This window comes from Nerophis lumbriciformis, linkage group LG01, assembly GCF_033978685.3.
Source record: "Nerophis lumbriciformis linkage group LG01, RoL_Nlum_v2.1, whole genome shotgun sequence".
NCBI lineage: Eukaryota > Metazoa > Chordata > Actinopteri > Syngnathiformes > Syngnathidae > Nerophis > Nerophis lumbriciformis.
The window spans coordinates 61,107,362-61,121,196 of NC_084548.2; the positions used below are offsets into that span (position 1 = coordinate 61,107,362).

A 13,835-nucleotide genomic window follows, 5' to 3' on the forward strand; every position below is an offset into this window, starting at 1 on the left:
ACTTTGGCCCGTGTTGCAGCCATGAAATTAATTAACTAATTAATTAGTTAATTATTATTTGCAAAAAAAAGTTTATGAGTTTGAACATCAAAAATGTTGTCTTTGTAGTGCATTCAATTGAATATGGGTTGAAAAGGATTTGCAAATCATTGTATTCCGTTTATATTTACATCTAACACAATTTCCCAACTCTTATGGAAACGGGGTTTGTAAAATGCCCATAAAAAGTGGTACATGTCTGCTGAATGTTTGAAAACATAACAAAACATCACAGGGAGGAGCACACTAACATGAATGTGCATTAAATGAGTGTCTCCATGGTGAAAGCCGTGTTAGTACACGCAACATCCTCATTTAAATAAGGCGGTCTGCACCACTTTGCAATCACACGTGCAGTCTTGGTAGATCACACACGCAACACACCCACTACTAGTACCGTATTTTCCGGCCTATAAAGCGCACCGGTATATAAGCCGCACCCACTAAATCTTATGGAAAAAATTTTTGTTCCATATATCAGCCGCACTATAAGCTGCAAATATATACCTTGTTAAATGACTTATTTACACAGAAAGTGTATTTACATACTTTAATCGTTTCCAAACGGTGTTTGTAACACGGCAGTAAAACGGTTGATTAAAACAAAACAGAAGTCATCGTCATGGACCGACAAGCTGCGCATGCTAGCTCTCAGACTCAATAACTCCACGGTGACGTTTTGGTGAATTTACTGAGGAATTTGTGAAACTGAAACAATACAAAAAGAATGCAGTTGAAAGTTAATAATACTAACACAGACACTCGTAAACGTGCTAGCATATTAGCTAATGCTAACGACGCTGGCTTGATTACATTACGACACCACGTATAAATATGCATGAAAACACTCCTACCTACAGACATCACACATCAATCAATCAATCAATCAATCAATCTTTATTTATATAGCCCTAAATCACAAGTGTCTCAAAGGGCTGCACAAGCCACAACGACATCCTCGGTACAAAGCCCACATACGGGCAAGGAAAAACTCCCCCCAGTGGGACGTCGATGTGAATGACTATGAGAAACCTTGGAGAGGACCGCATATGTGGGTAACCTCCCCCCTCTAGGGGAGACCGAAAGCAATGGATGTCGAGTGGGTCTGACATAATATTGTGAGAGTCCAGTCCATAGTGGATCCAACATAATAGTAAGAGTCCAGTCCATAGTGGGGCCAGCAGGACACACATGGGACGCTTTAGTAGGTAAGAATTGTTTTAGTTATATTGTAGAACTTGTTGAATGAAGAATATATATGAGTAGAAACGCTATTGATAGTTGGAAGACCAACACGACACTGCGGGTTGTAAAAAAAATTCAAATAAAAGCACTACCCGTTAAACGAAAGACACCTGTAGTGAGCATACTCATCCAACAGATGGCGCCATAGCACAATGAAACACCCTTTTCAGTGTATTTGATTTTTTACCATGGCTGTTCTCGAAAAAAAATCCATAAACTAGCCGCACGGTCTTAGGAGCCACAGGGTTCAAAGCGTCACAAAAAAGGTAGCGGCTTACAGTACCGGAGTTTACGGCACATTCCAGTTTAGAGGTCAGGTCCTGTGGGTTTGTAAGGACAAGTTCTCCACACGTCACAAACATTATCTCGAGCTAAAAATGACGGGAGGAAGCAGGACGGTTGAACGGCGGGGAAACGGCATAACTGAAAAGGGGTGTGGTCAGCGCACATACACACACACACACACGCACCCACACACACACACACACACACACACACACAGAAAGAGAGAGAGCAGGGGAGGCATATAAAGAACTGCAGAGCACAAGGCGGACTTTATCCAGCTTGTCTGTCCCGCTCACTCAGACCTGACAGGAAAGTCCTCTCCATCTCCTCCTTCCCCCCTCAGCAGCACGCACTCACAACTCCCTCTGACCATGTGGCGGATCCACAGCATGGCCGTGGTCCTGGCGCTCTGCACGCTGTTGCTGCGCGGTAAGTTCATGATTTTTGGACATTTTCTGCCTTCGATAGTGATGTGCCGATCGATACTGAAATATCGAAACCGCCGATAGCAGATATTTCTGCTGTCATATCGATTCCCAACTCAAAACACTGCAATTATTTTAAATAATGTGCATCATTAACAGGAACACAGAGTAAAAAAGTATGAGGTTCAGTATTTTCACCCTACTTTTTGTTCTAATAATACTTCTCAATAATTCATTTATTTCAATGCTTTTATTATGTTACAATTTCCTTTTGTTTTGGTTTGAAACGCCATTTTTGATTACTTTGTGTGTTTTTGTCCTCTTGTTTTTTCTGTTGTATTAGGTTGGCTATGTTGTTATTCACTACCTCAATATGCTTCAGAGTTTAAATAAATAAATATATAATAATAAATGATAATAATAATAATAATAATAAAATATAGTAATGAATATAATACATAATAATAATACATAAAATATGATAATAAATACAATAATAATAATAATATTAATAAATAATACAACAAATACTATATAACAACTTATTTTATAAATAATGATAATAATAATATAATAACAACAATTATAATAAATAAAATATAATAATGGATATATTATTATACTTCAGAATTTAAATAAATAAATATTTAATAATGAATTATAATAATATTAATAATAAAACATACTAATAAATATAACACATAATAATAATACATAAAATATAATAATAATAATAATAATAATAACAACAATAATAATAATAATAATAATAAATAATATAACAAATACTATATAGTAAATTATTTTTATGAAATAGTAACAAATAAATAACTGTATTCTTAATGCTATGTTATTATTTGAAATACACAACTTTAACAATTCGAGCACACTAGGAACATTCGCACAAAGTATCGCATCGGTATCACCGATACCAGCCTGAATTGTACTCGTTATCGGTATTTTCACGTTACCATGTTCATGCTCGCTTCCTTTAGTTGTTGTTTTTGAAACACCATTTTTGTTTACGTTGTGCGATTTTGTCCTCTTGTTTTTTCTGTTGTATTAGCTTGGCTATATTGTTACTCACCGTCGAGTTTGAAATAAATAAATAAATAATAATAAATGATAATAATAGTAATACAATATAGCAATAAATATAATAAATAATAATAAAATATAATAATAATAATAATAAATATAATATAATAACAAATATAATAGCAAATAAATAATAATAATATAACAAATACTATATGATAACAACAAAAAATAATAACAATAATTATAATAAATAAAATATAATAAAGGATGTATTAATAAATAAATAATAAATAGTAAAACAAATATTATATATTACATAATTTTTTATTAAATAGTACTACATAAATTATTGTATTCTTATTGCTTTGTTATTATTTGAAATATACAGCTTTTTCAATTCTAGCAGACACACTAGGAACATTTGCACAAATTATCGCTTTTGGATCGGTATTGATACCAGCTTGAATTGTACTCTGTATCAACTGGGAAAGACAATCAGTGGTATCGCACGTCACACATTTTCAAATCTTGTCCATGCTTGTGGAGTTTGGGCCCTGCAACTTTTGTAAAACAGGAAATGAAGTTGTCCCCGATGCGTGCACGTAATTAGGGCGGGGTCGCAGGTCAAAGACCGGATGATGGTTTAAGTTAAAGTACCAATGATTGTCACACACACACTAGGTGTGGTGAAATTAGTCTCTGCATTTGACCCATCACCCTTGATCACCCCCTGGTAGTGAGGGGAGCAGTTTGAGTTCCACGAGCAAAGAACTGCTCAAAGGTTATTAAGCACTCTCAGTCTGACATCTCCTGAAGTGTGAAGACACGTTCTTACATTCGTAAAGTAGAGAAAGAAGTTGTGGAAAGTTCCAGGAGAGAACATTTGGGGCCCGAGTAACAAAGGCTGCGAGAGCCCTTTTGTAATTGGTCCGTGTATTAGTTTTCTCCCACTTCGATCAAATTTCTAAGGCCCTGGAGGCCCACAAAACGTACCAAATTTATGCAAGTCTGAAAGGCAAAAAAGTTGTTGTTTTTATAAACCGAACACGAAATTTTAAAATTAACTCTCTAGCGCCCCCTTAAAACTTAGGAAAATGAGCCCCTGTCACCAGATTCACGTGTTATCAAAAAAATCCCTTGAGACCTCTATAATGACAGGACGCACGTAAAAGTCTCAAGAACCTATATTTCAAAACAAACAAGAAGTCGGCCAAAAAAGGGGTCGTACTTTGGATTAAATGAAGCGCGATCATAATGACAGATACAAGACAGATGGGCGAGGATAAATTGCAAAGGAATTTTGCCTATGCTTTAAAATGTGGGCGTGGCATGGCGCCAAACTTTGATCCAATGGTTGTTAGCAATTTTTCTGCGAACAAAAGGGTTCGTACTTGAACAAACTCCTCCTAGGGACTTTGACCAAATGAACCGCGATTATAATGAGAGATACCAGACAAATAAGCAATGATAAATTGCAAATTTTTTTTGCCTATGCTTTAAAATGTGGGCGTGGCATGGTGACAAACTTTGATCGGATGGTTGTTGGCCATTTTTCGGTGAAAAAAACGGGTTGTACTTTAACAAACTCCTCCTTGGGACTTTGACCCAATGAACCGCGATTATAATGAAAGATACAAGACAGATGGCGAAAGATAAATTGCAAAGGAGTTTTGCCTACGCCTTCAAATGTGGGCGTGGCATGGCGCCAAACTTTGATCGGATGGTTGTTGACCATTTTTCGGTGAAAAAAAGGGGTCGTACTTTAACAAACTCCTCCTAGGGACTTGGATTAAATTAACCACGATTATAATGACGGATACAATACAAATGGGCGAGGATAAATTGCGAATACATTTTGCCAAGACCATAAGATATGGGCGTGGCATGGCGCCAAACTTTGATCCGATGGTTGTTGGCCATTTTTTCGGCGAAAAAAAGCGTTCATACTTTAACAAACTCCTCGTAGGGACTTTGACCAAATGAACCGCGATTATAATGAAAGATACAAGACAGATGGCCAAAGATAAATTGCAAAGGAGTTTTGCCTACGCCTTAAAATGTGGGCGTGGCATGGCGCCAAACTTTGATCGGATGGTTGTTTGCCATTTTTCGGTGAAAAATCGGGGTCGTACCTTAACAAACTCCTCCTAGGGACTTGGATTAAATGGACCACGATTATAATGAGAGATACAATACAGATGGGTGAGGATAAATTGCGAATACATTTTGCCAAGGCCATAAGATGTGGGTGTGGCATGGCGCTAAACTTTGATCTGATAGTTGTTGGCCATTTTTTGGTGAAAAAAAGGGTTCATACTTTAACTAACCCCTCCGAGGGACTTTGACCAAATGAACCGCGATTTTAATGACAAATACTAAACAGATGGGCAAGAATGTATTGCGAAGGAATTTTTTCAAGGCCATAAGATGTGGACGTGGCATGGCGCCAAACTTTGATCCAATGGTTGTTGGCAATTTTTCTGCGAAAAAAAGGGTTCGTACTTTAACAAACTCCTCTTAGGGACTTTGACCAAATGAACCGCGATTACAGTGAGAGATACCAGACAAATAAGCAATGATAAATTGCCAATTTTTTTGTCTATGCTTTAAAATGTGGGCGTGGCATGGTGACAAACTTTGATCGGATGGTTATTGGCCATTTTTCGGTGAAAAAAAGGGGTCGTACTTTAACAAACTCCTCCTAGGGACTTGGATTAAATGAACCACGATTATAATGACGGATACAATACAGATGGGCGAGGATAAATTGAGAATACATTTTGCCAAGACCATAAAATGTGGGCGTGGCATGGCGCCAAACTTTGATCTGATGATCGTTGGCCATTTTTTCGGCGAAAAACTCCTCCTAGGGACTTTGACCAAATGAACCGCAATTATAATGAGAGATACCAGACAGATAAGCGATGATGAATTGCGAACATATTTCGCCTATGCTTTAAAATGTGGGCGTGGCATTACGACAAACTTTGATTGGATGGTTGTTGGCCATTTTTCGGCGAAAAAAAGGGTTCATACTTTAACAAACTCCTCCTAGGGACTTTGACCAAATGAACCGCAATTTTAATGACAAATACTAAACAGATGGGCAAGAATGTATTGCGAAGGAATTTTTTTCAACGCCATAAGATGTGGGCGAGGCATGGCGCCAAACTTTGATCCAATGCTTGTTGGCCATTTTTCTGTGAAAAAAAGGGGTCGTACTTTAACAAACTCCTCCTTGGGACTTTGACCAAATTAACCGCGATTATAATGAGAGATACCAGACAAATAAGTAATGATAAGTTGCGAAAAAAATTTGCCTATGCTTTAAAATGCGGGCATGGCATGGTGACAAACTTTGATCGGATGGTTGTTGGCCATTTTTCGGTGAAAAAAAGGGGTCGTACTTTAACAAACTCCTCCTTGGGACTTTGACCAAATGAACCGCGATTATAATGAAAGATACAAGACGAATGGTCAAAGATAAATTGCAAAGGAGTTTTGCCTACGCCTTAAAATGTGGGCGTGGCATGGCGTCAAACTTTGATCGGATGGTTGTTGGCCATTTTTCTGTGAAAAAAAGGTGTCGTACTTTAACAAACTCCTCCTAGGGACTTGGATTAAATGAACATCGATTATAATGAGAGATAAAATACAGATGGGCGAGGATAAATTGCGAATAAATTTTGCCAAGACCATAAGATGTGGGCGTGGCATGGCACTAAACTTTGAGCCGATGGTTGTTGGCCATTTTTCGGCGAAAAAAAGGGTTCATACTTTAACTAACCCCTCCGAGGGACTTTGACCAAATGAACCGCGATTTTAATGACAAATACTAAACAGATGGGCAAGAATGTATTGCGAAGGAATTTTTTCAAGGCCATAAGATGTGGGCGTGGCATGGTGACAAACTGTGATCCGATGGTTGTTGGCCATTTTTCGGTGAAAAAAAGGGGTCGTACTTTAACAAACTCCTCCTTGGGACTTTGACCAAATGAACCGCGATTATAATGAAAGATACAAGACGGATGGTCATAGATAAATTGCAAAAGAGTTTTGCCTACGCCTTAAAATGTGGGCGTGGCATGGCGCCAAACTTTGATCGGATGGTTGTTTGCCATTTTTTGGTGAAAAAAAGGGGTCGTACCTTAACAAACTCCTCCTAGGGACTTGGATTAAATGAACCACGATTATAATGAGAGATACAATACAGATTGGTAAGGATAAATTGCGAATACATTTTGCCAAGGCCATAAGATGTGGGTGTGGCATGGCGCCAAACTTTGATCCGATAGTTGTTGGCCATTTTTCGGTGAAAAAAAGGGTTCATACTTTAACTAACCCCTCCGAGGGACTTTGACCAAATGAACCGCAATTTTAATGACAGATACTAAACAGATGGGCAAAAATGTATTGCGAAGGAATTTTTTCAAGGCCATAAGATGTGGGCGTGGCATGGCGCCAAACTTTGATCCAATGCTTGTTGGCAATTTTTCTGCGAAAAAAAGGGTTCGTACTTTAACAAACTCCTCTTAGGGACTTTGACCAAATGAACCGCGATTATAATGAGAGATACCAGACAAATAAGCAATGATAAACTGCCAATTTTTTTTGCCTATGCTTTAAAATGTGGGCGTGGCATGGCGACAAACTTTTATCGGATGGTTGTTGGCCATTTTTCGGTGAAAAAAAGGGGTCGTACTTTAACAAACTCCTCCTAGGGACTTGGATTAAATTAACCACGATTATAATGACGGATACAATACAGATGGGCGATGATAAATTGCGAATACATTTTGCCAAGACCATAAGATGTGGGCGTGGCATGGCGCCAAACTTTGATCCGATGGTTGTTGGCCATTTTTTCGGCGAAAAAAAGGGTTCATACTTTAACAAACTCCTCCTCGGGACTTTGACCATATGAACCGTGACCATAATGAGAGATACCAGACAGATAAGCAATGATAAATTGCGAAATAATTTTGCCTATTCTTTAAAATGTGGGCGTGGAATGGCGACAAACTTTGATCGGATGGTTGTTGGGCATTTTACGGTGAAAAAAAGGGGTCGTACTACAAACTCCTCCTCGAGACTTTGACCAAATTAATCGCGATTATAATGAGAGATACCAGACAGATGGCCGAAGATAAATTGCAAAGGAATTTTGCCTACGCCTTAAAATGTGGGCGTGGCATGGCGTCAAACTTTGATCGGATGGTTTATTGCCATTTTTCGATGAAAAAAAGGGGTCGTACTTTAACAAACTCCTCCTTGGGACTTTGACCAAATGAACGGCGATTATAATGAAAGATGAAGACAGATGGCCGAAGATAAATTGCAAAGGAGTTTTGCCTACGCCTTAAAATGTGGGCGTGGCATGGCGACAAACTTTGATCGGATGGTTTACTACCATTTTTCGGTGAAAAAAATGGGGTCGTACTTTAACAAACTCCTCCTAGGGACTTGGATTAAATGAACAGCGATCATAATGAGAGATACAAGACAGATGGGCGATGATAAATTGCGAAGGAATTTTGCTTACGCCTTAAAATGTGGGCGTGGCATGGCGCCAAACTTTGATCGGATGGTTTCTGGCTATTGATAACATGCTTTATCAGTATCATTCCAAAAGCTGTGCACTGCTCATTGTAGCCATTAAGCCTGACTTCCCTATTTTGATTAATAATAAAAATCAGCACACATTGTTTTATTTATTTTTGTTTTGTTGGTTAACATGCTTTACATATTGCGTTAATGCTGCTGATCAATTTGAATTTATTATTATATATTGAGTTTATTAAATTGTATTTTTCAATATCAAATGGTTTGAGTTGGTCAACATTTTTTTATATTTTAATCAAGGAATTAATTTTAATTTTAATTTTTTTAATTACAGGCAATTATTATTATTCTATGTTGTAAGTTGATCTATACTTCTTTCTTTTTATTTTCTTTAATGTTGATAAGGATACAATGTTATGCAGAGGTGTACTTATAACAAATATATCGACAAATGATACTATTTATAGAGAGAGTGGGGGAGCGCAAAATATTTTCTTCTTTTGAGTAACAGTAAATAATTGGGAAGCGCTGCCCTAATGCAATATTTACTATAAGATGACAGCAATTTACTGGTGTAAATTAGAATTATTCTGAACCAAATCTTATCTTATAACAGTGATTTGTTTTCCTTTATAAAAAAAGAAAAGAACGGCTCCTCAGGATCCGGCTCCCCTGAAAGAGCCGTAATTCTGACGCTAATTGCGTGGGGGTGATTCCTGACTCTGACTCTCGTTTGAGCCCCGTCCAATGACTTCTGCAGAGTAACATTTGTCGCGACCCTGAACGCCGCACCGAACTGATGAAAATAGGTCAGGGTCACTTTTGAAAGGAGAAGAGATCATGAGATGGTGGAGCATGCTGCTGGTTTGCAGAATAATGAGGGGTACTGTCTCCGCCAGATGTTAATTCAATGGACATGGAAATGCACTTATTATACTACACAACATCATGTAGTTACTTTTACTACAGTACACAACATTATGTAGTTTCTGTTAATATAGTACACAACATTATGTAGTTACTGTTACTATAGTACACAACATTATGTAGTTACTGTTACTATAGTACACAACATTATGTAGTTACTGTTACTATAGTACACATCATGTAGTTAGTGTTACTATAGACCAGAAAATCATGTAGTTGCTGTTACAATAGTATATAACATGTAGTTGTCGTTACTATAGTACACAACATGTAGTTGCTGTTACTATAGTACACAACATCATGCAGTTATTGTTACTATAGTACACGAAATTATGTAGTTACTGTTACTACACTAGGGCAGCACAATATGAACGTCCTGAGTAGTCTTGGGTTCAATCCCGGGCTCGGGATCTTTCTGTGTGGAGTTTGCATGTCCACTCCGTGACTGCGTGGGTCCCCTCCGGGTACTCCGGCTTCCCCCCACTTCCAAAGACATGCACCTGGGGATAGGTTGATTGGCAACACTAAATTGGCCCTAGTGTGTGGATGTGAGTGTGAATGTTGTCTGTCTATCTGTGTTGGCCCTGCGATGAGGTGGCGACTTGTCCAGGGTGTACCCCGCCTTCCGCCGGATTGTAGCTGAGAAAGGCTCCAGCGCCCCCCGCGACCCCAAAGGGAATAATCGGTAGAAAATGGATGTTACTACACTACACAACATTATGTAGTTGCCGTTACTATAGTACACAACATAATGTAGTTGCTGTTACTATAGTACACAACATCCCGTAGTTACTGTTACTATAGTACACAACATTATGTAGTTGATGTAACCATAGTACACAACATTATGTACTTACTGTTACTATAGTACACAACATTATGTAGTTGTTGTTAATATAATAAACAACATCATGTAGTTACTGTTACTATAGTACACATCATGTAGTTGCTGTTACTATAGTACACAACATCATGCAGTTATTGTTACTATAGTACACAACATTATGTAGTCACTGTTACTACACTACACAACATTATGTAGTTGCTGTTACTATAGTACACAACATCATGTAGTTGCTGTTACTATTGTACACAACATCCCGTAGTTGCTGTTACTATAGTACACAACATTATGTAGTTGCTGTAACTCTAGTACACAACATTATGTAATTACTGTTGCTATAGTACACAACATTATGTAGTTACTTTTACTACAGTACACAACATTATGTAGTTGCTGTAACTAAAGTACACAACATTATGTACTTACTGTTACTACACTACACAACATTATGTAGTTGCTGTTACTATAGTACACAACATCATATAGTTGCTGTTACTATAGTACACCACATCCCGTAGTTGCTGTTACTATAGTACACAACATTATGTAGTTGCTGTTACTATAGTACACAACATTATGTAGTTGCTGTTACTATAGTACACATCATGTAGTTGTTGTTACTATTGTAAATAAAATTATGTAGTTTTTACTATAGAACACAACATCATGTAGTTACTGTTACTATAGTACACAACATTATATAGTTCCTGTTACTACACTACACAACATTATATAGTCGCTGTTACTATAGTACACAACATCATGTAGTTGCTGTTACGATTGTAAATAACATTATATAGTTGCTGTTACTATAGTACACAACAATATGCAGTTGATGTTATTATTGTAAATAACATTATGTAGTTGCTTTTACTATAGTACACAACATCATATAGTTGCTGTTACTATAGTACACAACAATATGCAGTTGATGTTATTATTGTAAATAACATTATGTAGTTGCTGTTACTATAGTACACAACATCATGTAGTTGCTGTTTATATAGTACACAAAATCATGTAGTTTCGGTTACTATAGTACACAACAGTATGTAGTTGCTGTTACTATAGTACACAACAATATGTAGTTGCTGTTACTATAATACACAACAATATGTAGTTGCTGTTACAATAGTACACAACAATATGTAGTTGCTGTTACTATAGTACACAACATTATACAACATTATGTATTGCAAATCAGAATCGCACATTGAAATTAATATAATATATTTGCTTGGCCCCCAAAACAGCAATATTTTAATATGTAGGATGTCTTAAAAATATGAACATGTGTCAGATAATAAATATTAAATACAAATATTTGAATATAATGTAGTACAAACACATGATTTCAGATCATTTGTGAGGGCACCAAAGGGACTCCTGTGTGTGTGTTTCGGAACGATTCTCAATTGAAAATCAATACTTTTTAATGCCTTTGGGTACCAGTTCTATGAATAACTACATTCCTCCAATAGATAAAGCAGAGCATACTAAAATATGGACTCCGCCTCCTCAGCAAGGCTGTGCCCTGATTTTCGTCTGCAGGCGTGACACAAAATGAAGGAATGAAGCGTTCGTAAGCGCAGACACGGTTCTCACACGGAGGCATTTTTGGCTCCAGCTAAAAGTTTGTAAATGGAAAAGTTATCAAATAGAGGGGTTTGTAAATGGAGGTTCGACTGTAATTTCACTACTTCTTCAAGCGGCCACAGCTGCGTAATCCAAGCCCGTCCTGCTGCGCATGTGACTCCTCTTCTTGTGTCTCGCTCTCGGCGTGGAAACGGCGATCAAGGGGTTTAATTGAAGCCACATGGAATGTAGCAGCAGTGAAGTCATCGGCCCCTCGAGGGCGGGGCATCAGACCCTTCTAATTGGGAATGTCTTTGTTGTGTTCACGCAGAGGAGCGAAGTAAATAAGCACTTTGACGAGTACATGCAAACAGCAAGCGAGTGTCAGAAAGCATCCCAGGGTCCCTCCTTGGCAGGCTTTTTTGAGACTTTTGTGGCCTAAGATGCCTGAATTAAAAATTGCAATGTTTCGAGGCTTATTTTCTTTTAAAAAATTAGATTTTTTAAATGAAATTCAAAGTTTGAAGTGTCCCTCAAAAAGCGCATGCTTGCAGCAAAACCTGGAGAAAAAAACAACCTTGCGTTGTTGTTTTACTTGTTTTACAGCACACATACTTAAAAGTAAACAGCAGTAAAAGCGTATACATCATTGTCAAATTACTGTACTGTTTTCATGATTTATAACTAATAATCGTAATAATTACAAACCCCGTTTCCATATGAGTTGGGAAATTGTGTTGGATGTAAATATAAACGGAATACAATGATTTGCAAATCCTTTTCAACCCATATTCAATTGAATATGGGTTGAAAGACAAGATATTTGATGTTCAAACTCATAAACTTTATTTATTTTTTGCAAATAATAATTAACTTAGAATTTCATGGCTGCAACACATGCCAAAGTAGTTGGGAAAGGGCATGTTCACCACTGTGTTACATGGCCTTTCCTTTTAACAACACTTGGTAAACGTTTGGGAACTGAGGAGACACATTTTTTAAGCTTCTCAGGTGGAATTCTTTCCCATTCTTGCTTGATGTACAGCTTAAGTTGTTCAACAGTCCGGGGGTCTCCGTTGTGATATTTTAGGCTTCATAATGCACCACAAATTTTCAATGGGGGACAGGTCTGTACTACAGGCAGGCCAGTCTAGTACCAGCACTCTTTTACTATGAAGCCACGTTGATGTAACACGTGGCTTGGCATTGTCTTGCTGAAATAAGCAGGGGCGTCCATGATAACGTTGCTTGGATGACAGCATATGTTGCTCCAAAACCTGTATTTACCTTTCAGCATTAGATGTGTAAGTTACCCATGTCTTGGGCACTAATACACCCCCATACCATCACAAATGCTGGCTTTTCAACTTTGCGCCTATAACAATCCGGATGGTTCTTTTCCTCTTTGGTCCGGAGGACACAACGTCCACAGTTTCCAAAAACAATTTGAAATGTGGACTCGTCAGACCACAGAACACTTTTCCACTTTGTATCAGTCCATCTTAGATGAGCTCAGGCCCAGCGAAGCCGACGGCGTTTCTGGGTGTTGTTGATAAACGGTTTTCTCCTTGCATAGGAGAGTTTTAACTTGCACTTACAGATGTAGCGACCAACTGTAGTTACTGACAGTGGGTTTGTGAAGTGTTCCTGAGCTCATGTGGTGATATCCTTTACACACTGATGTCGCTTGTTGATGCAGTACAGCCTGAGGGATCGAAGGTCATGGGCTTAGCTGCTTACGTGCAGTGATTTCTCCAGATTTTCTGAACCCTTTGATGATATTACGGACCGTAGATGGTGAAATCCCTAAATTCCTTGCAACAGCTGGTTGAGAAAGTTTTTTCTAAAACTGTTCAACAATTTGCTCACGCATTTGTTGACAAAGTGGTGAC

At 37.9% G+C, this 13,835-nt stretch overlaps 1 protein-coding gene across 1 annotated transcript in view; it reads left to right on the forward strand.

Annotated features, from left to right (window-relative positions):
* Positions 1 to 1,847: 1,847 nt before the first annotated feature.
* Positions 1,848 to 13,835, forward strand: part of LOC133614236 (uncharacterized) — a 69,347-nt gene continuing 57,359 nt past the window's right edge. Inside the window, exon 1 of the mRNA XM_061972081.2 lies at positions 1,848 to 1,998. Within this exon, the coding sequence (XP_061828065.2) occupies positions 1,941 to 1,998 (58 nt within the window). The 5' untranslated portion in view covers positions 1,848 to 1,940. The remainder of the gene's footprint in view (positions 1,999 to 13,835) is intronic.